This window comes from Phoxinus phoxinus (assembly GCF_949152265.1).
Source record: "Phoxinus phoxinus genome assembly, chromosome: 15".
In the NCBI taxonomy this organism is placed as follows: Eukaryota; Metazoa; Chordata; class Actinopteri; order Cypriniformes; family Leuciscidae; genus Phoxinus; species Phoxinus phoxinus.
This window is the reverse complement of record NC_136890.1, coordinates 6,917,490-6,944,043: the sequence shown is the minus strand read 5'-3', so window position 1 is coordinate 6,944,043 and position 26,554 is coordinate 6,917,490. Positions and strand designations below refer to the sequence as shown.

Sequence of the window (26,554 nt, the reverse complement as noted above, 5' to 3'; positions counted from 1 at the left end):
ATCATACCATGCCATCATGTGGTTTCAAACCGGTTTGATGTTCTTCTTTAATAATAATAATAAAAACAGAAATCCTGTTTTTATTATTATTATTATTGAATTACAATGTATGGGGACTGGACCTTCAAGCGTCACAACACAAAAGTATCATAAAAGTATCAATAGCCTGTATGACTCATGGCTAGATTTAATGTCTTCTAAAGTAATATAATAGCTTTTTGTGACCAAAAGAACAAAAAATAATCTTCCTCTTCAGTGGGCTGTTAACTCTTGAATTGCTCTGACTGGTTCTTTGAGGCAATGAGATGAACTCAAGAATCTGACTTGTGAACGAATCATTCAGACTGGTTTTGTGAACTGCATCAGCCAATTGAAAAGATCTAATTCAAGACAATGATTGACATCTCTACTTCTCTCATGCATTTGTTGTCCTAATGGAATCTACGTTGGATGTCCAGATTTTCATGGAATTAAACTTAAACTTGGCTTAAACAGTCTGTTGCTCACACAAAGTGACTGTATGCCTTCAGTAGACTTGCCTCCTTTTTCAAACTTGAACTCTCCAGTCCGGATTCATAAAAAAAAAAAAAAAAAAAATCACCAGTACAGAATTAAAAATGCCTCTTTTTGTGGTGAGCGGGAGTAAGAAAGTCATACGGGCTTGGAATGACATGAGGGTGAGTAGATGGTACAGAATTTTCATTTTTGGGTGAACTGTCCAGTAGAGGAAGCACAGTGTGGTCAATGTCCTGATACAGTCTGCAACAATAGAGGATTCTGGTTGGTTTTTCATTCTGTAGTTCTATAGAACTACAAAATATTTTTTGGTCACAATCATTGATTGTTCATAATGATTCTCCTGCTATTGAATTCATACAGTGGAGTATTTGCGAAAATGTCACCAACTATTAATTCTCTTTTTGCGGTTTTCTGTTTTGCAGAAGCCAGAAGGAAGAGTGATGGATATGGAATGCTGTTAGATGGGGAAGGTGTCGAGGACCCCGTTGAGGACCCAGTTGAGGACTTTTTTCATTCCAGTGATGAAGACGATGAAGATAAAGAAGAGGGGCGGTCACAGGTGAGTGGCGAAGAAACTCCAAGTCTGGACTGCAGTGGCTCCAGACCATTACTTCAAGACTCGGATGACGATGATGAGCAAAGCCCTGTATCTTCGAGAAACCTCCAGATGTCTTCCGAATCCGAGGTAGCAGTTGAAAACCAGTCCCCTCTGGTTTCAGTCCACGCTCAGAACCACTCGCCACCACTGGTGTCCCAAGCCCAACATCCAGGTGCAGATCCAGGCGTCGATGTCTTCTCCAAAGCTCCATTTCTGATCGGACAAGACGGTGACAGCGATGGAGATGTATTCTCCAATGCGCCTTTTGCTCGTCCGCCGGTTCAGCCTCAACAGCCTGATATTTTCCTCCAGGCGCCCTTTGGTAGGAAGAAGGAAACTTCTGGAAAGGTTTACACCAATCCAGTGACCCAGCCGGGATATTTACACCCCCATCCAGGTTCTTCCCTTGACGAGAGCATCCTCGGCCAAGTGACGCCTCTGCCCTTTCGACCCCAGGCACTTTCTAAGTATTCCAGACACTATGAAGGACCCGTGAACTCCGAGCCTGAACACAAACCGAGCGGCGAGCATAATCACAATCTGACGTCTGATGTGGCTCCTGGTGACCCGTTTGTCTCGGCCCCCTTCCACCTTAAAGGCCGTCATGATAAACACTGAGAGAATAGCGTCTGAAACCACACCAGTACTTTCACCCCCTAAAAGATTTGCGCTCAACATAATAAAATGCTGTATACTGAGTGTAATATATTGAAGAATGAAGCACATTTATGGCCTTTGGCTGTCTATCTCTGGGTAAACGTTTGATTTGTGACATCTTTTGCTACCTCAGATCATTCTCATACTGTCAAAGCTTCACTTCTGTCCTGTGTATCTAACCACATCAACAGAAAACTGAACTGGGGTGTTGCTTAGCAAAAATGTTGAATTGGTTTTTATTATGAGCATGAGCTTAAAGAATTATTTCCACCATGATCAAATGTTTGTATTATTCTCCATCTGGTTACCGATGGCATTTCTACTATCATGGTATACCAGGCAGTTTTGTATAGCTCAGATCTGGCAGAGTCACACATCATAATAAAAAACAGGAAACATCCTGTTCCAACAATTGATTTTACATAAAAAACATATTTAATAAGTTAATTTTGTCTCTCAAAACACACACAAAAGGTTATCAGCTGACATTGCTTTGGGCTGTGAAAATACTTTTACATTTTTAATTATTCTTTCCCTTCATGAAGAAATATCTATTTCACATTTCACCCCAAATGCAAAAGAAAACCAAGCACCAGGTTTTAAGAACCATTAATATTTTTGAATTGTAACATCAATTTCATGAACAATATTTTCCATCTAAATTCTTTTTACTGTAATGTTAAAATAATACACAAATTATATTTTTTTTACTGTCGTTTTTGTTTTGTTTTAAATCGGCATAAATCCAATACTACTATCATGTACAAATTGACTTAATATTTGAAATAATACATTATAGATTTAATTTGCAGTCTTGTTCCTGTAAACATCCTTAATTTTCATAAAAATAATGTATGTTACAATGGTTGTTTTCATCTTAATGGTCTTAAACGTGACCTTTCAGATTCATCATTATATCTATACGTGTTACATTTGCACAACTGAATAAGGAAAGCATCAAATTGTCAAATTTTCACTTGAAAATATGCCTGTGAAACCCTGAATGTATTGCAATTTTGAAATAATATATAGGCCTAATATCTATTTTTCAATAACTGTTTTAATTATCCATGTTGAATTATCTTTAAAAAATAATTTCAACCCATAATTAGAGTTGATCCAATTATTTCCCTAATAATCATGTTTAGCATGAAAGCCAATAAAAAGCAAGCAGACATAATCTCTAAATATTGTATAAGCAACACCTGATCTCATGCACCGTGTTTATGGAAGAGCAGTATTTAATACAATCTTGTGATGTTTTTCATTTAGCACATTCCTGTTGGGCTCATATTATACAGCTGAATGTTAAATCCAATTGATGCTGGATTATATTGCACACAACTATAATTGAATGTCACTATTCAATGTAATATTTGTTTTCTTGCTATCAACGAACACTGCGCACTCCCTTTATTATGTTTAAACACAGGCAGCTCGAGTACCAAGATGCTGTTATCACTCAATCTCTTATTAAATGCAATATAGTATGTTCAATTTCAGTCCCAACCCATGAAACACAACTTTTGACTTTCAATGCACCTGTCCTCCGTTTGCCTCCTCAGCATTTCATCCCATAGGTAAATGCAAATGTGTAAATCGAGGCATTAAGGCTGTTGTTAGTATACACAGGTGCATCTTACAGTTTTTCACTATGATCCTAAGACTTATAAGGTGTAGTTTGTATTATGTGGGGTGAATTTTAGGTGTGTATCCACGTTGGTCTTTGTGGAAATGTTTTATATGAGAGACTGGGGATTGTTCATATTTTTTATGTCTAATGTTGAAACAGCCATGATTGCTTAGTGGCCTTGAATGAATTTGGAGTCACTTCTCTTTTGGAAACACTTGAGCTACACAAAACGCTCACTGGTGTTGAATCTCTATGTAATAAATGAAATGTTTAAAAGGTGTCATTGTATTGATTTATTATACACTTTATTTTTGTTATAATATTACAATATATTATAATTTACTATATTTATATATATATTATAAATATTTCTGTTTGTGTGCGTGTCAGTGTACTGTATATTTATACATATACTGTGTATATATATATATATATATATATATATATATATATATATATATATATATATATATATATATATATATACATGCAGCGTGCGTGCGTGCGCTAAAATTACTGGCATGGCTTCTGAGGACTAATTCTCATCCCCAGAACAATCATCCCCGAGTCGTAAATTTCTGTGGTTCATCATTTGACAAGACATTAATCCAAGGAAAGGAATAAACACTGCCATCTGGCGTTCTTATGATACTAATCTTGACTGTTTTGTGTGTGTTGCTTCTTCCTCCAGGGGGCGCTGTGCGGTCTATGATCAGGAGCCGCACCAAAGCCCCCGTCTTCGGCCGCATTCAGTTTTTAAACGATTGTTTATTGGTATAATAAAATAATAATTAAAAACGAGGTCTAGACCACCAACATATGGAAACCAGCCACCAGTATCATCAAAGATGGCATAATTGGCATCACTAACCACCATTGCCATTCTATTATTTTTTTCTGCCCTTCTGTAATTTCTATGAGCATTCATCACGTCATCACTTCGCGACTGCAAAACAGTACTCGGGAGGAACCGAGGAACCCACATGGTCAACTGAACTGTACACTGTACTGTTTATTTTTTAATTTATAAAAGCTGTGCATGAATACATGCAGTCATTATAATTTTTAAGTGAGTCAAATAAGGTCTACGTGGCGCTGACACGAGCCAGGAGTCACTATAATGGCGCTGTTTATGATAAACAGGTAACGTTATGCATATATTACAGTATATGTTGTTTGCTATACATTTAGTTCACTGACACTGAACTTCTTAGAGTACGTTATTTGACCAGTTCAATTATAAGTAATGGCTCTCACTTCAGATTACATCACAGATAGTCTGGTATAGAATTCTCCGTTTATCTTATATTTAATCTGAAATTACTTCAAAACACTTCCTTCAAATTACTGTATAATTATCGACTGTATTATTGTATAATTATTTGACTTCACGAAGTACTTATATTCTTAAATAATCTCACTGCTGAGTTATTTAAGTACATTGGCGATTAAAATAATGAAAAACATAAAATATAAATAAGTAAATAAACGTAAAAAATGCAGTTTCACTTTTATGTTGATATAATTAAACTTAGTTAAAATCTACATGTTGAAAAAAATATATATTTTTCTGTACAAAAGACAAACAAAAATAGTGATTAAAGCCAACATATTAAATGTCTCAGATGTACAGTGGGGCAAAAAAGTATTTAGTCAGCCACCAATTGTGCAAGTTCTCCCACTTAAAAAGATGAGAGAGGCCTGTAATTTTCATCATAGGTACACTTCAACTATGAGAGACAAAATGAGAAAAAAAAAATCAGAAAATCACATTGTAGAATTTTTAATGAATTTATTTGCAAATTATGGTGGAAAATAAGTATTTGGTCACCTACAAACAAGCAAGACTTCTGACTCTCACAGACCTGTAACAACTTCATTAAGAGGCTTCTCTGTCCTCCACTCGTTACCTGTATTAATGGCACCTATTTTAACTTGTTATCAGTATAAAAGACACCTTTCCACAACCTCAAACAGTCACACTCCAAACTCCACTATGGCCAAGACCAAAGAGCTGTCAAAGGACACCAGAAACAAAATTGTAGACTTGCACCAGGCTGGGAAGACTGAATCTGCAATAGGTAAGCAGCTTGGTGTGAAGAAATCAACTGTGGGAGCAATTATTAGGAAATGGAAGACATACAAGACCACTGATAATCTCCCTCGATCTGGGGCTCCACGCAAGATCTCACCCCGTGGGGTCAAAATTATCACAAGAACAGTGAGCAAAAATCCCAGAACCACACGGGGGGACCTAGTGAATGACCTGCAGAGAGCTGGGACCAAGTAACAAAGGCTACCATCAGTAACACACTACGCTGCCAGGGACTCAAATCCTGCAGTGCCAGTGTCCCCCTGCTTAAGCCAGTACATGTCCAGGCCCGTCTGAAGTTTGCTAGAGAGCATTTGGATGACCTAGAAGAGGATTGGGAGAATGTCATATGGTCAGATGAAACCAAAATAGAACTTTTTGGTACCAACTCAACTCGTCGTGTTTGGAGGAGAAAGAATACTGAGTTGCATCCAAAGAACACCATACCTACTGTGAAGCATGGGGGTGGAAACATCATGCTTTGGGGCTGTTTTTCTGCAAAGGGACCAGGACGACCGATCCGTGTAAAGGAAAGAATGAATGGGGCCATGTATCGTGAGATTTTGAGTGAAAACCTCCTTCCATCAGCAAGGGCATTGAAGATGAAACATGGCTGGGTCTTTCAACATGACAATGATCCCAAACACACCGCCCGGGCAACGAAGGAGTGGCTTCGTAAGAAGCATTTCAAGGTCCTGGAGTGGCCTAGCCAGTCTCCAGATCTCAACCCCATAGAAAATCTTTGGAGGGAGTTGAAAGTCTGAATTGCCCAGCGACAGCCCCGAAACATCACTGCTCTAGAGGAGATCTGCATGGAGGAATGGGCCAAAATACCAGCAACAGTGTGTGAAAACCTTGTGAAGACTTACAGAAAACGTTTGACCTCTGTCATTGCCAACAAAGGGTATATAACAAAGTAATGAGATAAACTTATGTTATTGACCAAATACTTATTTTCCACCAACATTTGCAAATAAATTCATTAAAAATTCTACAATGTGATTTTCTGGATTTTTTTTTCTCATTTTGTCTCTCATAGTTGAAGTGTACCTATGATGAAAATTACAGGCCTCTCTCATCTTTTTAAATGGGAGAACTTGCACAATTGGTGGCTGACTAAATACTTTTTTGCCCCACTGTATATTTACTGAGTAATGCACTATTTTGTTAAGGAGGGTCAAAATGACAATTTTCACATTTAGAGGGGTGTAAAAATGACTTTAGAAAGATGGCAGCATTATTATTTTATTTTAACACAGAGATTGGTAGGTCTATTAGTAAAATCTGTTGACTTTAGCAATCTGTGTTGCATTATGCTAACAGTAACAGTTCATTTATAGAAAAAAGCACTTCTTGTGTTTTTTTGCCAAGTTTGGATCCCTGTAACACTTTGCACACAGCTGATACTTTTTTCTTTTAAAGAGGAATATCTAAAAACAAATAATGTTAAAACTAGAAATGTATCTCATTTTTTTCTATCAGCTCAATTGCATAGAACACGCCTGTATGAGTGACATAAATATAATTTTTCCAAAGTTTGCATGCCTGTAGCTCTAAAAGTATTCAAGATATATTTATATCCTTCTAGATTCTCATTCTTAATGCACGTTTCTTTTGTAATCTTCATTTTTAAGGCCCTATATGGCTCATTCCTAGAAATAGGGACCCCAATGTGACTCCATGTCCAAATTGTTGAATTTTACCCATTTTCAATGGCCAAGAACCAAATGTAGGGAACATTTTAAACAGCTGATAGTTATTGTGTTCAGAAATAATTATAAAAAATGAGCCGGGGACCTCTGGTTGAGTTGACACGGAATGACCCAAAAGAAGTTAACAACCCATCATATGACACCCTGTCTATTGTTGTGTTGAATGTGATCAGGTATTTAGGGGAGGAGGAGGACAGTGAATCTAGCAGAGAGTCTCGATCCAGAGCTTTGCTGGCTAAACTTCAGGAGCAGGTCAAAGCTAGAGAACAGCAGAGCGTCTCAAACACGGCTGATGAAGATGAAGACCATCACGGTGAGAAAGAACAAAAGAAAAGAAAACGTGAACGGCAAGAAACTGAGGGAGTGCAGCGTAAAGTAAAGAAGAGTGAAAGTGTTAAAAAAACAAATCTGGATAATGAAGCTGCAAGTTCAACTAAAAAGAAGAAAAAACACAAAACATTGTCCACTGAAAATGAGAGCGTGAATACAGGTAAGGCTGGCTTATTACTATGTGTGATTGTTTTTAAATGAAACTAGTCAAGCTTGTTGATTTGTTGGGCTTAAAACGTTTTGCCACTTTTTTTGCACAAATAGGGTACAAATTGGTATTCCATTACTTTTCATAAAACAATAAAGGCATAAATCTCATGTTGCTTAGAGAGAGAATGATTAAATATGTTAGATAAACTATTGTCTAGTATTTAAAATGAAAGCTATGAATATGACATTGCAAAATTTGCTGTATCATATGCCAAAATATAATATTTAGCTTACCACATTTTTGTGCAACCCTGTTACTGCAGTGGACTTCCCCCCCCCCCCATTAATAAATTGAACATACATAAAATTGGGATTCCCAAGAAGTAATATCATTTTTAATGTGTTTTTTTTTCAGCAAAAATATAAGTAAATAATATTCAATTTTCTCATTCTTTACACAAATTTAGTGTAGTAGGCTGTAAACGATTAATCGAATCCAAAGTAAAAGTGTGTGTTTACATAATATATGTGTGTGTATTGTGTATAAGTATTTTGTATATATAAATATACACACACATGCATGTATATATTTGAGAAATATTTGCATTTATATACTGCATATATATTTGTATATTTTATATATAAATAACAAATTTTTCTTAAATATATACATGCATGTGTGTGTATTTATATATACAAAATAATTATACACAACACACACACTTTTATATATTATATATTTCATCACGGCCGGATGAAAACGCTAAATTATCAAAATTGACAGAGTGTGTTAAAGATATAAAAGATTGGATGACGCGTAATTTTCTTCTATTAAATCCAGACAAGACGGAGGTACTACTCATCGGTTCAAAAAACCGCCCACAAAACCTCTCACAATACAACTTTAACATAGTAGGATGTCCTGCTACTTTATCCTCTACAGTAAAAGACCTGGGTGTCATACTAGACTGCGACCTGTCTTTTAAAAATCATATTTCATATGTTACAAAAACGGCATTTTTCCACCTTAGAAACATTGCTAAGCTACGTAATATGCTATCAGTTTCTGATGCAGAAAAGTTAGTTCATGCATTCATGACCTCGAGACTAGATTACTGTAATGCTCTATTAGCTGGTTGTCCTGCATCCTCAGTAAACAAGCGACAGTTAGTCCAAAATGCAGACGCTAGAGTTCTTACCAGATCAAGAAAATATGATCATATAACACTGATCTTATCATCTCTACACTGGTTACCTATAAAGTTCCGTATTAATTATAAGGTATTGTTACTGACTTATAAAGCCCTAAACGGCTTAGCTCCAGTTTATTTAACGGATCTTCTATCGCCCTATAATCCATCGCGCTCTTTAAGATCGCTAAATTCGAGGCTTTTGGTTATACCTAGGATATCTAAGTCCACCAAAGGAGGGAGAGCATTCTCACATTTAGCTCCAAAACTCTGGAATAGCCTTCCTGATACTGTTCGTTGCTCAGAGTCGCTCTCCCAGTTCAAAACTAGATTAAAGACGCATCTCTTTAACCAGGCATTCATATAAATGTTTTAATCTTACAGTTAAATCCGGCCTCTAGTTCATAACCGCCAGAGGAGAACTGGCCCCCGACTGAGCCTGGGTTCTCCCAAGGTTTTTTTTTCTCCATTAGGTCACCTGATGGAGTTTTTCGTTTCCTTGCCACTGTTGCCTTTGGCTTGCTCAGTTGGGGATATTCAATTTAATGAATCAATCAATATTACTATTGATTAGCATTACCAAACATGGACGTTTTATTATTATTTTAATTTAATACTGTGAAGCTGCTTTGATACAATCTGTATTGTGGAAAGCGCTATACAAATATTCTTGACTTGACTTGACTTTTATTATGTAAACACAAACTTTTATTTTGGATTCGATTAATCGTTTACAGCCCTAAAGCTCTCAGGCATTCAACAGAGTCTACAAAGTTATTGTAAGATTTTTGAAAATCTTATTTAAATAAAATACACATATTATAGTGACTACAAATCAGCATTTCCAAAACAACGAACAAGGAAATGTACAACCCTTTCCCCAATTCTCTACCATATTGTTTTTGCATATTATTTATTTGTCAATATCTTTATTTTAACATTTATTGCTATAAAATAAAATCAGGATCTAAAAATCAGGTCAATTGTTTTAAAGACAAATTTTGGTAGCAGGCAAGGGTTACAAAAATTGAAAAACCTCATATAAAATGATTAGTAAATAAAATAGCTCATATGGGATTTCAATTAAATTTCTGATATGGGCAAAAGAGAATTTTTTTAAAACTTAATCATCTCCTTTAACTGAGCATTTGTTGGGGGGAAAAATACTTTATTAAGAGTCTCGAACTCTATCATGTACTATTTTTGTGGAAATTGCTTTATACAGAAAACTATCATTCATTATAGGAAATAATGATTTGGATCATGAGAAGTCTGTGGAAATCACAGTAACTAGTGAAAGTGACCCAGAGGAAAGTAAGAAGACTGAGAAATCTGTGGACCTTCAGATCGGTCAGTTCCAAGCAGAGGCAGAAAACAACACTTCCCAGACCGCCTTCCACATCCTGGGTGGGTTCAAAGAGAAGGCCGTGCAAAAGGTAGCACTTATAAACAATATTTATAAGTTCTGAATGAAACTGTATTGAGGGTAATGTCATTGTTAAGAACTGTTTTTTTTTTTCTCAGGTCAGAAGAGTATTGCCTCAGTGGTTGGCACAGCCTGACGTCATTCAGAGGGACATGAAGAATAACCTCATTCCCATCAGTCAGGTGCCAGGCATCTGTCCGACACTGCTGAAGAAATTACAAGCTAATGGGATACAGAGCTTCTTTCCAGGTAAGAGGGGATGATAATTCACTGGCATTGTATTAAATACCAAATCTTGACCCCTATTAGAGGAGAATCTGGGGCCAGATTCACAAAATATTCATCTTAACTGATATTTTCTGCTTATTTTAGACACTTGAGAAAAAAGATAAGAACGTTTTGTACCCCAAAAAACTTTTAAGAAAAAATCATATTTTTTCCTATCTTTTTTAACTCAAAAATGAAATTTCTGTCATTAATTTCTCACCCTCATATCGTTTCAAACCCGTAAGACTTTAGTTCATCTTCAGAACACAAATGAAGATCTTTTTGATGAAATTGAGAGATTTCTGTCCCTCTATAGACAGCTACGCATCTGACACTTTGATGCTTCAAAAAGTTTATAAAGAGATTGTAACACTTGAATTTAGGCTTTTATTTAAGATTGTTCAAGTATTTATATTCCTGAAAAGAATGTTCTTAAATATCATGGTAAATAACATCTTAAAGTTTGGATAAACTCCTACCTGTCTTAAATCCCCAAAGGTAAGTTTAATTCATTTATTGGGTTGTTTCAAATATTAAAGTTCCCCTGTAGTCAATAATTGTATCCCTTAAAACTCGTATTTGATCACCAAAATGACGTATGTAAATGTTTTTTCCTTGAAAAAAACATTAATCATGCCTTAAAATAGCTTGAACCTAGCTCTACACCCTTGCCTCATTTAGTATAAGCTGTTCTATAAATATGCAAATTAGTCCCGCCTCCACTCACTCACAGCAGCTCAGAGATCCACTCGTCGACGTGATTGGTTACAAGGTAGTTTGTGACGTCAGAAACACCAGCGATTTCAAACTGTGTTTTTGTGACTGTCTTTGGTTCACTGCAGTTTTAAGGAGAAAATGCAATACAATGGTGTTGACTTATGAATTTGCATATGGTTTGTCTTAAAGCACCACATAGACATATAAACAACATTAAAAGCTTGATTTTCATCACAGGGGGACTTTAAGCATTACAACATAACACTAGCTACGTATAATTCATATTAAAGGGTTAGTTCACCCAAAAATGAAAATAATGTCATTAATGACTCACCCTCATGTCGTTCTAAGCCCGTAAGACCTCCGTTCATCTTCGGAACACAGTTTAAGATATTTTAGATTTAGTCCGAGAGATTTCTGTCCCTCCATTGAAACTGTATATACAGTATACTGTCCATGTCCATAAAGGTAATAAAAAGATCATCAAAGTAGTCCATGTGACATCAGTGGGTTAGTTAGAAGTTTTTGAAGCATCGAAAATACTTTTTGGTCCAAAAATAACACAAAATAAGACTTTATTTAGCATTGTATTCTCTCCCGGGTCTGTTGTGAATCTGCGTTCACGACTCCGCAGTGACGCTGCTGACGTAAGACGCTGATGACGTGTTATCTGGTGCGCCCGAGCTTCGTTTACAGTCTGAGGGAGACGCACGCTATATTCAAGCTATTCTACATTGTTTGCGTGGATATCATTTTTTTAATGGTGCGTAAATGTGCATGTCGCGGATGAGACACTTTTACAGCGTGCGTCTCCCTCAGACTGTAAACGAAGCTCGGGCGCACCAGATAACACGCCATCAGCGTCTTACGCCATCAGCGTAACTGTGAACGATTGACAACAGACCCGGGAGGGAATACAATGCTGAATAAAGTCTTATTTTGTGTTATTTTTGGACCAAAAAGTATTTTCGATGCTTCAAAAACTTCTAACTAACCCACTGATGTCACATGGACTACTTTGATGATCTTTTTATTACCTTTATGGACATGGACAGTATACTGTATATACAGTTCCAATGGAGGGACAGAATGCTCTCGGACTAAATCTAAAATATCTTAAACTGTGTTCCGAAGATGAACGGAGGTCTTACGGGCTTAGAACGACATGAGGGTGAGTCATTAACCCTCTGGAGTCTAAGGTGTTTTTGGGGTCCTTGAGATGTTTTGACATGACCTGATATTTGTATTTTTTTCAGTTGCTTATAAACATATTAATGGCAAAGGTGTAATTACACTCTATTTAGCACGAACATGACTATCATAATATGTGAGCAACATGTATGTACATGTTTGCATTTTTGAGAGAATATTATTTATGCGTGGTTATTCAAAAAACTCAAACTTAAATGTTCTGATATAAGACCACAAACGACCAACTTCACATATTCCCACAATACTTTTGACTAATGGATCTTGTCGGCTAGAGTATTTACTTCAAAATGATCTGAAAATCATCCGGGCTAATCGTTCACATTAAACAATAGATTGATTTAAATTTTGTAAGACACTTTTTGTTTGGAAAGGCAATATGCAGGGGGGCGTGAATGATCCAACAAGGTCATGAATAATGTCCTCATTCACACCTGGAGACAAAGAAGACCTGCTAATGCTGCATACTAATGAGCCTTTCACTGAGTGTGTCACTGAGCCACACAGAATGCAAAGAATGCAAAGACAACACACACACACACACACACACATATATATATATATATATATATATATATATACATACATACACACACACATCTACAGAATTGGTTCAGAGTTGGAAACATCTTGAAAAAAAAGTGTATTTTTCCACAAACTGTGTAGGCCTATGCTTGCAAATTGTATAATATCCAAGGTAAACATTTCTAGTAATTGTGCAGTTAATTCTCATTCGTATTTTCAGAAAGTTTTGGATGTAGGCTATCCTCTCCCCAAATTTGTCACTAATAAAACACAAAAATAATTTAAAGAGAATGCTTATATTGACCTTTTAAGATTTTGTTTGCACCTTGGAAATTAGGTTTTATTGTGGCAGTACAAACTTTATAATCTATCCAAAACGAAATGTTGTCTTTCATATTTCGTCTGTAACATATCGTCTTTTATAATATAGCCTATATTAGGGCATAAATGTTAATTTGCAGTTTAAAATGTTGCTTATACAAAGACATTTTATTTCAACGTATTCAGTCGATTTTTACTCATCTCAGTAGGCAATATAGATAGTTTTATTCACACACACAGACACGCGCGAGCTGTAACGTTAGTAAACAAACGCATGCCCATGTGCCGTTCATTCATTCAAACACAGAAACGCGATTCAAATTTAAACAGTCTTTTGCGGTTTACAGACACCATTTCATATCGCGATTAGAACAAAGCACTTACTGATGATCTGCAGCTGGATCCGTTGTTCGGCTACTCCAGCACGTTTGAGGTAAAATTTCCAGGATAATCACGATATTATTAGCAGAGCTATTCCTCACAGCGAGTGTGTTGTCCAGCTGTTGTGGGCGTTGACTGGTTTGCATGTGTTGCTCCAGATTATCTGCGTTTGAATAGCGCGCGCTCTCGATGGGCGTGTCACATTAGCGGAGTAATGAGGTGCCAGAACGATAATGAGCACAGCTGATCTCTCGCTCTTTTTATATAGATTACATAAACAGAGAATATTTGTTTTAGATTTGAATTAGATAATTTAAAACTACACACTTAAATGATTATAGAGATATATAGCTCATGTCTGAGTGAATAGTATTCGCTGAGTTTTGTTTGAGTTTAGAGAAGTGCTTCAGAAAAAAAGTTCACGGAGACGGAGAGGCAGAAAGCACTCCCTGTTTACTTTCTTTATTTTACAAAAGCACAATGTTTTATTTCGAATGTAAGTGGACACATAAAAAAGTAGACATTTAACAGCTTATTTTTTCATATTTCTTAAGTCTGTATGACCAAAACCGACGGAGTATTTTAGGTCTATTTTGCTGCTATGTAAAAAAAAACGAGCAAAACGCGCCCGCGCGTTTGCCGACCTCAGGGGGTTAATGACATTATTTTCATTTTTGGGTGAACTAACCCTTTAAGTACCAGGAATCTAGCCTGATGAGCCAGACCCACATCAAGATGTTGGTTCTGGGAACACACCATTGGCAGGGCTCAATCCGAGGGGCGGGATAATCGGTTGTCTTTCAAATTCTCTCTGCACGCAATAGGATAGTGCTACAACCAACCAGAGCAACGAAGAAGGTGACGTAGTCAGAGCGACGGAACACATCTTCCTTTTTTAAGAATGACTGCTGTTCTCCAGCAGCAGCAGCCATCTTCTTTGTTTTCAAGTGGCAGGGAATTCGCCCGGAACCATCGCAACTCTGCCGTCATTATGTTAAGCCCGCCCACCGACTCTATACACGATGTGATTGGCCTGACTAGAGTTTGGTTTTTCCAGCTCGCAAGCCAACGGAGAGTTGCTAGATGATCCTGGCTGCAAATTACCTTTGCTGCCGCTAGGGTCCATCTAGATATCTAGGCTACCAGGAATCTGGATGAGGAATGTGACACAGATCAATCATGACAACATGATTATGAAAGTCACTCTAGATCGCTCTAGAAAGAGCTCAAGAAAGACGAAGCACAAATGAGTGGGATAAACGGCTACATCTTTAGACAGGCTCTTTTAAATAGTTATTTAAACTTGACATGGCGCATTAAAAACACAATGCAAAAAACATTGAACGTTCACAAGAACCCATGACCTTGATGGTGCTAGCTGTGTTTGTGTTGGTGTTTTCAGTCCAAGCTGAGGTGATCCCTGCCGTTCTGGACAGCGTGAGCTCAGGGCTGCTGCTGGGTCCTGGCGGCTACAGGCCCAGAGACATCTGTGTTTCTGCACCTACAGGGAGTGGAAAGACATTGGCGTTCGTCATACCTGTTGTACAGGTACAAACAATGAATTACATTCAAATGTATATTGGCATTGAACCTGTGACTTAGTGGTTAGCACATGTGCTCTGACAAATTGAGCAGTCGTGACCTGCCAAACTCAACCTAAGCCAAGCATTTACAGAAACAGCTAAAGATGCATCTTTTTTTGCCAACACTTGACCCATTAATACTAATACTTTCTATTCTATTTCTGTTCTATCAATTTTTTCTATTTATTAAAAAAACGTAAGTGTACTGTGCTAGACTAATTAGGACTCACGGCATTTACATATTGTTACCCTTTTGTTGGTTTAACTGCTTCTATTGTTCTCCTCATTGTTATGTCTCTTTGCATAAAAGCGTCTGTTAAATGATTATATGTAAATGTAAAATTTGTATGATGCAAGTTCGAATCTAGCTCATGGTATTTTGGCACTGATTGTTTTGGTTTTTGTCATAAAACCTGCCAAGAACATAATTATTATATTAAAATAAACCACATACATTTTCTATAACATTTATATTATAATGTCTCTTATACTCACCAAGGCATTTATGTGATCAAAAATACAGTAGAACTTTTATATTATGAAAATGTAAAATAACTATTTTCTATTTAATATTAAAAATGCATTTTATTCCTGTAATCAAAGCTGAATTTTCAGCATCATTAGTCCAGTCCTTAATGTCAGAAATCATTCTAATATGCTGATTTTGCACTCAAGAAACATTATCATCAATGTTGAAAAAAGTTAAGCTGCTTAATGTTTTTGAACAATATTTATTTGAAATATGAATCTTTTGTAACATTATAATGGCTTCTAAATATTCAGCTTCGCAATTTATTTACAATTACAATTTACATTTTACATTAAAACAGAAAGCAGTTATTTTAAATTGTAATAATATTTCACAATAGTATTTTTGGTAGCAACATCCTGTTTTGCTTGAACATACTATGTACTTATTGTAGTAATGACACTAACTAGGTAAAAACCCTGAACCTACCCCTAAATCTTAACCTAACCCATATTACCTTACATTACTTAGCACTTTTGTGGGTAAGTACAATAAAGTGCAACCCTATTTTTGATCAAATAAATGAAGACTTGGTGAGCATAGAGACTTCTTTCAAAAACATAAAAAAATGTACAAAAATTATTTCTGTCATCTTTTTTGACCAGTAGTATTTATATTTCTATATGACACAGACTATAAATAAAAGTGGCAAAAGATGTATAAGTAAACAGATTAAATGATTAGATATTTTTTTATATATATATGTTTGCTAACCTAGGCATTGTCCAAGCGTGTGGTGCGAGAGATCCGTGCACTCGCTGTACTGCCCACTAAGGAGTTAGCACAACAGGTAATGATTATTATTCATTGATTATTTATCAATTAATCATCTACATATCCACTTAATCTACAAATCTGCCTATATTCATTGTTCATCCTTGATTTCGACCCCACAGGTGTCAAAGGTGTTTAGCTCGTACACTGAGGGCAGCAGTCTAAAGGTGGTCATGATCGCAGGCCAGAAATCATTTGCTGCAGAGCGAGCAGCGCTCTCTGAAAACAGGTGAGTGTGTTTGTAGGCTCATGGATTATAGAGTTGCACGATTTTGGATAAATTGTAATCACATATGTTTTGTTTCAAATAGAGATCACGATTCTGAACAGACAACTAAACAAAATAACAATTTACTAGAGATTCTGACAAAATTTGCTGAAGTCTATTTAAATTATTATTATTTTTAAATCGGTTTGAGTGAATGATTCAATGACTCACTCATAAATACTTTTTTTTTTTTTTCATCATTCATCATATTTTTTTTTCATTACTGGATGAATCAGCGCCTCTGAACGAATCTCTTGAATTAATGATTTAATGACAAATACGCGTTTTAACAGTCACTTGTCGACTCGCCACCTTGTTGTGTAATGATGTAATCGATTCAATCATTATTTAAAGCGGCAAGTTACTTTCAAAAGATTATTTGCTCTATTTTGATTGCTTCTGTGGGCATTAGTGTTTACATCCGAACTTTAATGTTCCGGTGTGATTTTGTCAAAGGTTTAATAGATATGGCTGAATCGTTGTCATTTAGGAATGAGATCGTGTAGGTGTTTGGTTCGAGATTGCAATCTTTTAGCGATCAATCGTGCAGCTCTAATCATGGAGTAGGATAATAGTAGATGCTTTAACTCGCCTAGAATATGTGACTAATGACCACCCAGAGTAGGTGAAACTTGATGAACCATAAGTAATAACTTCAGTCATCTCCAAGAGTTTAACTTTTGCGTCTTTGTGTAGGGGAGGTGTTAGCCACAGTTTGGCAGATATCGTTGTCGCCACACCGGGCCGACTGGTGGATCACATCAATAAAAACAACAACTTCAGTCTACATCACCTACGATTCCTGGTGAGCATCAGCACAAATCTACATCTAAATCAGGAACAATGTTCAGTGAAATCCTATGAAGAGAAAACTGAAGCAATAAACACAATTATATTTATGTTTAAAGACCCCTATAGATCAAAATGGGAGTCTTGTTGAGTTTAATTCATTTATCTTAGCTTTGAGGTTATCTAAATGCTATTATACTAATAAATGTTGACTAAATTAACTTTAACAAATATACAGTACAATACTGTTTAATAGTTTGAACATTTTAATACTTTTATTTAGCAAAAACACATTCAACTGTGAGGATTGAGGAATTACAGTGAGGATTGAGGAAGGAAAAGAGGTAGAGGGAATTACTCTATTCAAATAGCAAAGTAATACAAGTATGAATAACTTTCTCCAAATCCTAAAAGGACAAAAACAATGTTTAAGAACAACGTTTAGAAATGTACAACTGATACAAACAAATCTTCTTTTTTTTCTTTTTTTTTACAAAAGAGTCTAATTTTTTTTTTGACTAATCAAAAAGTCAAGAATAACACAGATTTGTTACTTGAGATTAATAAATGGAAAATGATAACCAAGATTATTGACAAGACTGCATCTATATTAAGGAGAATCATATCAGAATCATAAGATCATTAGCTCTGTTGAGGGAAGTTATTTGCTAACCACTTTTTATATCAAGACAGTCCAGCAAAGCCTACATAGAATCACTAGACTTCAGAGGAAGATAAAGCACTTTTTCAGCAGCATACAAGTGAAAGGAAATATTGTGTTTCCTGATAATATTTCCGAGGGGAAGCATACAGATTTGGCCCTAAAATGGAGCCCTGAAGGACCCCACTGACAATAGGAGCTAGGGATAAGGTGAATTTAACCACAGCTACAGAGAAAGTCCTTAACATATCATTAAGGCTAACTAAACCAATGTAATGCTGTGTTCATTTTGTTTTTTACTTTTCTCTATCATGTTATTCTTCTATTTTCTGTATAGAAAGTATGTTTATAATAATGTGTATGTTGTAGATTATTGACGAGGCAGACAGAATGATTGACGGCATGCATCAGTCCTGGCTCAGTCAGGTGACTAAAGCAGTGTACCGAAGCCCAGGTGACACACAGACGTCTTTCTTCAGGAGAATAGTGCCTGGACCAATCACAGTGGCAAGGTAGGATGTCATCTGCTTTGTCCATTATTTAGAGCACAGATTTTCAACCCCACCCACACTATAAGCCAACCTAACGACCCCCAGTTCGACGATGTCTGTGCATTCCTTAACCTTAAACTTTCAAGTAACCTGAGTCTTGCTCAAAGACCCAGTTATACACCTGCCACAACTAGAACCTGTGACATGTATGTTCCATTAATTATCTAACCTGTGCTGGCCTGCCACAATCGATTGTGTCTCGAAAGTACATTTACACCTCTCTTAAACATAAAAGCTCTCTAAAATTGTGTCTTGGGCCATTGCTTTGGGAAAGCATCTGTCAATCAAGCTAATTTTGAAATCACGGTATGACATTTTCTGTGTCCTTTTAATTCAGCTCATGATCCGGTGTTTTCCAAGTCTTTTAGAGCAGCTCAATCCATGTCCTCATGTGCTGCGAGTTTCAGTTATGCCTTTTCACATTCACAATTTTTGTGGACATATGATTACAGTATTTCATTAGATTTGTTATAAGCATTTGTAAACCTGTTTCAAACTTAAAGGTCTACCTGCTGTTTTTCACCAAAATAAAAGATTGGAAGTGAAGAAATTTAGACAGTATTGTCATTTTACTTTAGTAAACTAATAAATAATATACTTATTGTCAGGGATCAAACAGTCCGGCAATGAGGAGAACAGAAGTTTCTTGTTGAGTTGTTTATTTTTTACCCCCAAAAAAACTAAACAATAAAACCAAAAAGTTAACAACTAAGCCTATAAAAGAGGTCAACAAAGTATAACTATACAACAAAACAGGATATGAACTGAACCAACTGACCTAACTGAATGAGACACAAGGGAACATTTATAGTGGCTTGGCCAAACCAATTTACACATAAAGGGAAAACAAAATGGACGACAAATACAAACAACTACAAAGCAAAACAAACTAAACCCAAAATCCCCCTCCAACATGGCAGCACAGGGGTATGGCTTAATTAGCAGGCCACAGGATATCACAGTCCTCCACCCTTGGCCATGCCGTTCTTCCCCCAGGACAGACCTCTCTCCAACATGGTAAAAAAAGAAACATTGATTAATAGAACAGAAAATGCTTACATAGCCCTACAATGTGAAAATGTGTGCACTCCATTTAAACAGTGTATGGCTAAAGCAAATAACTATATTATACCTGAAATAAATGTGATCTGTTTTCAAATCGTGAATTGTTTGGGGTGTGGCTAACTGCAAAATAACTTAACCTGTGTACCTAAAACATGGCTTGTGTGCTGGTAGGCTTGTATGCGGTATGCATTGCTGGCTATTACCCTGCCTTGCCGGTTGTTCATCCTGTGTGGCTTGGGCCATCACACTTATTATGAATTTTTTTTACAGTGAATTTGCATTAAAAAGTACTATATAACTGTCTTGGGAATAAAAACAACAACAATACTACTAATAATAATATTCATAATAATAATAATGGCCCAGTCGATGTCCACCAACCATAGTCTCACAAAATTCTGTGGGAAACACTGTTATTCTCAAACATGCAGTGTAAAGCTCAATGTTTATGTGTGTTTGTTTGTATGTATGTATGTCAGTTTGTCTCCGCCACAGATTCCTCTGCAGAAGTTGCTGTTTTCAGCCACTCTCACACAAAACCCTGAGAAACTACAACTGCTGGACCTGCACCAGCCTCGACTCTTCAGTTCCACACACTCCTGTTCAGAGACCTCCCCTCAGAGCCAGGACACATTTAACTTCCCTCAGGGCCTCTCTGTGAGTTTAACGGCATTTCCTGAACCATATGATCTACACTGGTACAGTTCTCCTGTGCACACCTTTAACATATGTGAATGTCTTATGCAGGAGTATTACGTCTCCTGCACCCTAAGCAACAAACCGCTCATCATCCTTCACTTCCTGCTTCGGCTCAAGTTCAGTCCTGCTTTGTGCTTCACAAACTCCAGAGAAGGAGCCCACCGGTAATGATGGATTTGAAGCTCCAGCATGATGCAGATATAGGACTATGTATTTATACACAGGGCTCCAGGCCCTGTCTAAAATAGTTGAGAATTTAAAAAACAAACACTTGCAACAATGAATAGAAATCTAGTCGCCACTGGCAATAGAACTGAAAATCTGATTCATTTTCACAAATCAATCTTTTCAATCAGTCCATTTAACTGAATCAATTTAGCAATTTGTTTACGTCATTAGTTAAAAGTGTTTATTGATGTGCCTACATGACATTAATTACATTAAAGCTAGGGTCGGTAATGTTGGAGAGCTAGCCAGATTTGAAAGTGGCACCTCTTCTAAGCTCCACCCCCTCCTGTCAGTGCTCCGTCCAAAGCTACGCCCCCCCCCACAAACATGAACGCGCATCCACATTTGGAGTCAGCTGCATGTACCTACCAGTGATGCGCGGGTTGATCCAAAATGAGCGGGTGCCTGCGGTTACCCGCGGTTACGAGTCATCCAAAAATATTTTTAATGATATTTGGGTCGCGGTCGGTCGGGTCGTTTACCTTTGTAATTTATATAGTACTAGACACAATGTTCTATGAAATACATAGGTCTACACGTTATTGGCTGAATGCGCGAGGATGACGCACAAGCTCAGTCAGAGATGAAAGTGGGAAATCCTTATTTAACTTTTGAATAAAAGCTGACGCGGGACAAAATGCCCGATTTCCCAACGCGTTGAACTGAGCAATGCCATTGTGCCATTTTAATAGGCTACTTTTAAACGCATATAGCTCAGTAATGTCAGTTTTATGTAACCTATTTGCTGAGAGGGGGCGGGATTTTTGTTGGGAAAGTCAGGGGAGAGACGCACACTTCGATTAGACTGGATAAATACATGCAGCATCTTAATTGTTAAGAAAATGAAACGAAATAAATGAATAAATCAAGCCTTTATTACAAAACACTAGGCTATATCATACAGCATTCTGAAAAATGCGCACCCCTAGTTCCTCCGTCTATGGCCCATGACGCAATGAGCATTTACTAGCTACTTTAAAAAACGCGGGTCGGGTACAATATTTTTTTTCGCGGCCCGAGTTGCGGGCGGGTTAGTTGAAAATGTCGGTCGGGTGTCAATTTATACATTGACCCGCGCATCACTGCTGTGCATGCAGTGGTGCTCGGGCACGAGACATGAAGGCATCTGATTGGTTCTTTACATTCGCACCGAATGGCAGTGATTGGTCAGAGTTTTTACTGTCCTACAGCTGCTACAGAGGTCGGATTTTTTTCATTCCTTTTTCTGAACACATAATGTATTGACTACTATCAGAATGGAAGGACCATTTCACCCAGTATAAAAAAAAATGTTTCTGAACAGGATTACCAACCCTAGCTTTAATTATCTTAGAGTAATACTGTATGTTGATAAATATTGTTGCTTATTGTGCAATATGCCATACAGCAGGGGTGCCCAATCCTGCTCCTGCCAATCGACTGTCCTGCACAGTTCATCTCCAACCCTAATCAAACACACCTGAAGCAACCAATTAAGGTGTTCAGGATCACTTGAAAATTAAAGGCAGGTGTGTTTGATTAGGGTTGGAGATGAACTGTGCAGGACAGTCGATCGGCAGGAGCAGGATTGGGCACCCCTGCCATACAGTATATGTTTAATTATGATGTGTGTATATATATATATATATATATATATATATATATATATACATATACACACACACTTTAAATCAAAGTATAGGGTCTGTAAGATTTTTTCAAAATAAAAAAGTATTTTAAAAACTAATATTTTAAATAATGTGAAACATTATTACAGTTTTGAATATATTGATAAATATTATTAAAAAAAATATTTTTTTACAATTTAAGATATCTATTTTAATGCATTTCAAAATGTAGTTTATTGATGTGATGCAAAGCTGAATTTTTAACATCATTACTCGTCACATGATCCTTCAGAAATAATTCTAATATGATGAGTGTTCTAATATGAACTTTTGCCAATGTAAAATACTTGACTGTCACTTTTAATTTTTGTTTCTTTCAATTTAATGCATCCTTGCCAAATAAAAGTATTAGTTTCTTTAAAAAAATACTTATGTAGTAAATACATAATTTATGGGTATATATAATTTTTTTCATAAACTAATTTAATGTCTTTAACATGTCTTTCAATGATGTATTTTAAACTCGCAGATTAAAGTTATATGATTGAGTAAAATAATCTGTGATAGAAGATTTGAGATGTGAATCTGATCTGGTATGGATATAAAGTATTAATTTTATTCAGTTCATTATACTTTTGATTATAAAACCCTGTTAAGACGAACATGGAAGATTTGGTGACTAAATAAAGTCATTTGGCTCCTAAATGTATCATTTTAGAAGCCAGTGGCTTCCTAGACATTTTTATAGCCTAGAGGAGCCCCGAGATAATTCCTTTTAATATCCATGTGTATTATTAATCACGAATAATTCACAAGGGTGCGAAGTCATCCACATCAAGGAAAAATAACCACAGATAAGATGGTGTACACGATCACATTTACACAGGAAGTAACAAATATGTTATGAGTTTTCGCTGTGATCAACTGCCTGTACAACTTCTGTATTTTTGTCAAACTAGACTTTATTTGCTGGTGAAGCTGTTTGGCGGTGTGGAAGTGGCTGAGTTTTCCTCTCGTCTGAGCCCAAGTGAACGACAAAAAACACTGAAAGACTTTGAGCAAGGGAAGATCCCACTGTACGTATTGCTTAATAATGTTCAAAAATAATGCAAAAATAATTTTTTCCTGTGATGGCAAAGCTGAATTTTCATCAGCCATTACTCCTGTCTTCATTGTCACATGATCCTTCAGAAATAATTATATTCAGAATAATCAGTTCTTATTATTATCAAAATTTGATGATATGTTAAAATGTATGTTTTTAATGTAATCTTCTCCCTTTAAATAGGGAGAATAATAATTTGTGCAATCTAATATTATTTATTTGAAGAATTAAAAAAGCAGTTTCATGTCTATACTTCAACTGGTCGAGGTTGATGTGGGATTTAGAAAGTAATAAGTAATGCGATACTTTTTAGAGATGGTAGTTATTACAGTAATATAATTACACTGTTGAGCTAATTACACTAGCAATAAATGACTTTTTAGAGCAACTTACTTAAACTGTGTATACATAAATATATTTAGTGTGTCTGTAATGATGAAATATCGGTGCTGTTTTTCATGTCAGGTTGATAAGCACAGATGCTGCTGCCCGGGGCATTGATATCAACAGCGTCAAATGTGTCATTAATTATGATGCTCCTCAATACATCCGAACATACATTCACAGGCAAGTCAAAATATTACTATGAAAAAACAATAAATCCACTGATTTGATCGAAGAATTATGATTTTCATATTCATCAGTGTATCTTCACCGCACTTTCACTTGCAGGGTGGGCAGAACAGCGAGAGCGGGGAAAGCTGGGTCGGCGTTCACCTTCCTTTTAAAAGTGCAGGTCAGGAATGAAATCTAGCAAGTGTGATTTAGTTGTGTTTGTTGTTCCAATCAATTATCAAAGTTTATTATGAGCAAAAAAAACTATTTGCATGTACAAATAAATAAGTTGCTCTAACTGGTTGTCACGTAAACTGTGCTTGAATACCTTTAGCCTTTGTTTGTTTCAGGAAACGAGGTTTTTGAAGATGGTGTCAGATGCTGGCAGTCCTGGCATAAAGAGGCAGCTTGTGCAACCCGAAAGTCTCAAAGGCATGGAGGCTCGCTATGAGCAAACACTGGCTGAGCTGGGCAAAGCTGTGAAGGTAAAAGCAAAGCTGCAGAGCTGTCTGAGACCTTATTGGCGGGTTTTCCAGACATGGATTAAACCTATTCCTGGATTACAGAAGTGCTTTTACTGTTGGACAAGGCTTAGTGTTTGTCTGGGGAACCTGAATTATTCATGTTTACACAGTAGGTTTTTGCAGAATTCAGAATTTAAGGATCGCTCCATCCTCCAAATTCATGAGTGTGATCATAAATTGGATTGACAGGAATGGGAATTTACTAAATTGCAGTAAATGAAGCCACTTGGGGAATCTCATTAGTCCAAAATATAACTAATTCATTAAAAGTTAATTTGTTTCTTTATTTTATTATAAATCATTTATTTTGATCGATTTGATCTGATATGATTTATATTTAAGGCATATTTTTTCAGAAATATACTAAATTCATTACTGTTGAAATATATCATATATAATTTAATACAGCACCACAGAATTTCCACCATTATTTAGATTCAGATAACATTATTAAATAAAATTAAAAAAAAATTTTTTTAAATAACATTAAATCAAATGAAAAAAAAAAAAGACTGATATATATTGATATTTGGTTCCATTTTGAAGGCTTTGGGGTAAATTCTGGGGAATGATTGTTCATAAAATTAAAGTTATTAATGTATGATATTTATATTATTATATTATTACATTATATTTATATTAAACACATTTTTTATTGGTGGTATTTCAAACAATGGTCATTGTCATATTTTGTTTATGATATGGTTAAATACTGAAAAAATTTATTCTAAACTATAGCAGCTACATGAATTTTGTTCCATTTTAATTCAAAACCTTAAATTCAAAATTTAATTACAATGATGTATCTGGTTTCGCTTCCTCAAATTCTACAGTAAATGCCACAGTAAAAACCTGTTATTTGCTAATAACTGTAAGTTACCTTACTATATACTTATAGTGATGAACACTCAGTTCATCACTATAAAATCCTTCAGTTCCCAGCCATCTCCAGTCACCTCAGGAGTGCCACAGGGCTCTGTCCTGGGGCCCCTCCTCTTCATCACATACATTTTACCACTTGGCAATATTTTCCGTAGATTTAATATTCAATTTCACTGTTTCGCGGATGACACCCAGCTTTACCTTTCCAGTAAACCAAATTCCTTATTTCCTCCCTCTTCCCTCGTCACTTGCATACAAGAAATAAAATCCTGGTTAAGTTCAAATTTCTTAAAATTGAATACTGATAAAACAGAACTTCTTGTCATTGGCACCAAAAACACCCTCTCTAAATTTGACAGTTTTTCTCTCCATATTGATGATACTTCAGTTTCCCCCTCCCCTCAGGTCAAGAGTCTGGGTGTCATCCTTGACAGTACACTATCTTTTCAATCTCACATTAATAGCATCACACGGTCAGCTTATTTCCATCTCCGTAATATCAATCCGTCCCTCCCTCACCACTGACTCTGCTTCCATCCTTGTTCACAGCCTGGTTACTTCACGTATTGACTACTGTAATTCTCTTCTTTTTGGTCTCCCTCACAAAACCCTTCATAAGCTCCAACTGGTTCAGAATTCAGCAGCACGTGTTATAATCAAAACTCCCTTTTCACACCATATTACTCCTATTCTTCAACAATTACATTGGCTACCAGTTCGATGCAGAATTGAGTTTAAAATTCTCGTGCTTGCTTACAAGGCCATCCATAATCTCGCTCCTCCTTACATCTCTGACCTCCTCCATGTTGTTACCCCGTCCCGTTCTCTCCGATCCTCTTCTTCCATTCATCTCTCTGTTCCTTCTGTCCGCCTCAGTACCATGGGGAGCAGAGCCTTCTGCTGCTCTGCACCCAAACTGTGGAACTCTCTTCCACCTCACATTAGGAACATAAACTCGCTTACCGAATTCAAATCCATACTCAAGACTTATCTGTTCAAAATATCAT

General features: G+C 36.4%; 2 protein-coding genes across 11 annotated transcripts in view; both read left to right on the top strand.

Moving 5' to 3' along the window:
- aak1a (AP2 associated kinase 1a) overlaps positions 1–3,681 on the top strand; it is a 67,685-nt gene extending 64,004 nt beyond the window's left edge. For all 10 annotated transcript variants that reach the window (XM_079637355.1, XM_079637350.1, XM_079637352.1 and 7 more), the window contains one exon: positions 942–3,681. In XM_079637355.1, coding sequence (XP_079493481.1) covers positions 942–1,735 — 794 coding nt within the window. In that variant the 3' untranslated portion in view covers positions 1,736–3,681. The remainder of the gene's footprint in view (positions 1–941) is intronic.
- A 567-nt stretch (positions 3,682–4,248) lies between these two features.
- ddx51 (DEAD (Asp-Glu-Ala-Asp) box polypeptide 51) overlaps positions 4,249–26,554 on the top strand; it is a 22,942-nt gene continuing 636 nt past the window's right edge. Inside the window, exons 1-15 of the mRNA XM_079637343.1 lie at positions 4,249–4,550; positions 7,385–7,701; positions 10,127–10,317; positions 10,406–10,556; positions 15,130–15,275; positions 16,558–16,629; positions 16,736–16,842; positions 17,578–17,686; positions 18,701–18,843; positions 20,427–20,604; positions 20,695–20,810; positions 23,441–23,557; positions 24,052–24,153; positions 24,259–24,322; positions 24,492–24,626. Coding sequence (XP_079493469.1) covers positions 4,528–4,550; positions 7,385–7,701; positions 10,127–10,317; positions 10,406–10,556; positions 15,130–15,275; positions 16,558–16,629; positions 16,736–16,842; positions 17,578–17,686; positions 18,701–18,843; positions 20,427–20,604; positions 20,695–20,810; positions 23,441–23,557; positions 24,052–24,153; positions 24,259–24,322; positions 24,492–24,626 — 1,971 coding nt within the window. The 5' untranslated portion in view covers positions 4,249–4,527. The remainder of the gene's footprint in view (positions 4,551–7,384; positions 7,702–10,126; positions 10,318–10,405; positions 10,557–15,129; positions 15,276–16,557; positions 16,630–16,735; positions 16,843–17,577; positions 17,687–18,700; positions 18,844–20,426; positions 20,605–20,694; positions 20,811–23,440; positions 23,558–24,051; positions 24,154–24,258; positions 24,323–24,491; positions 24,627–26,554) is intronic.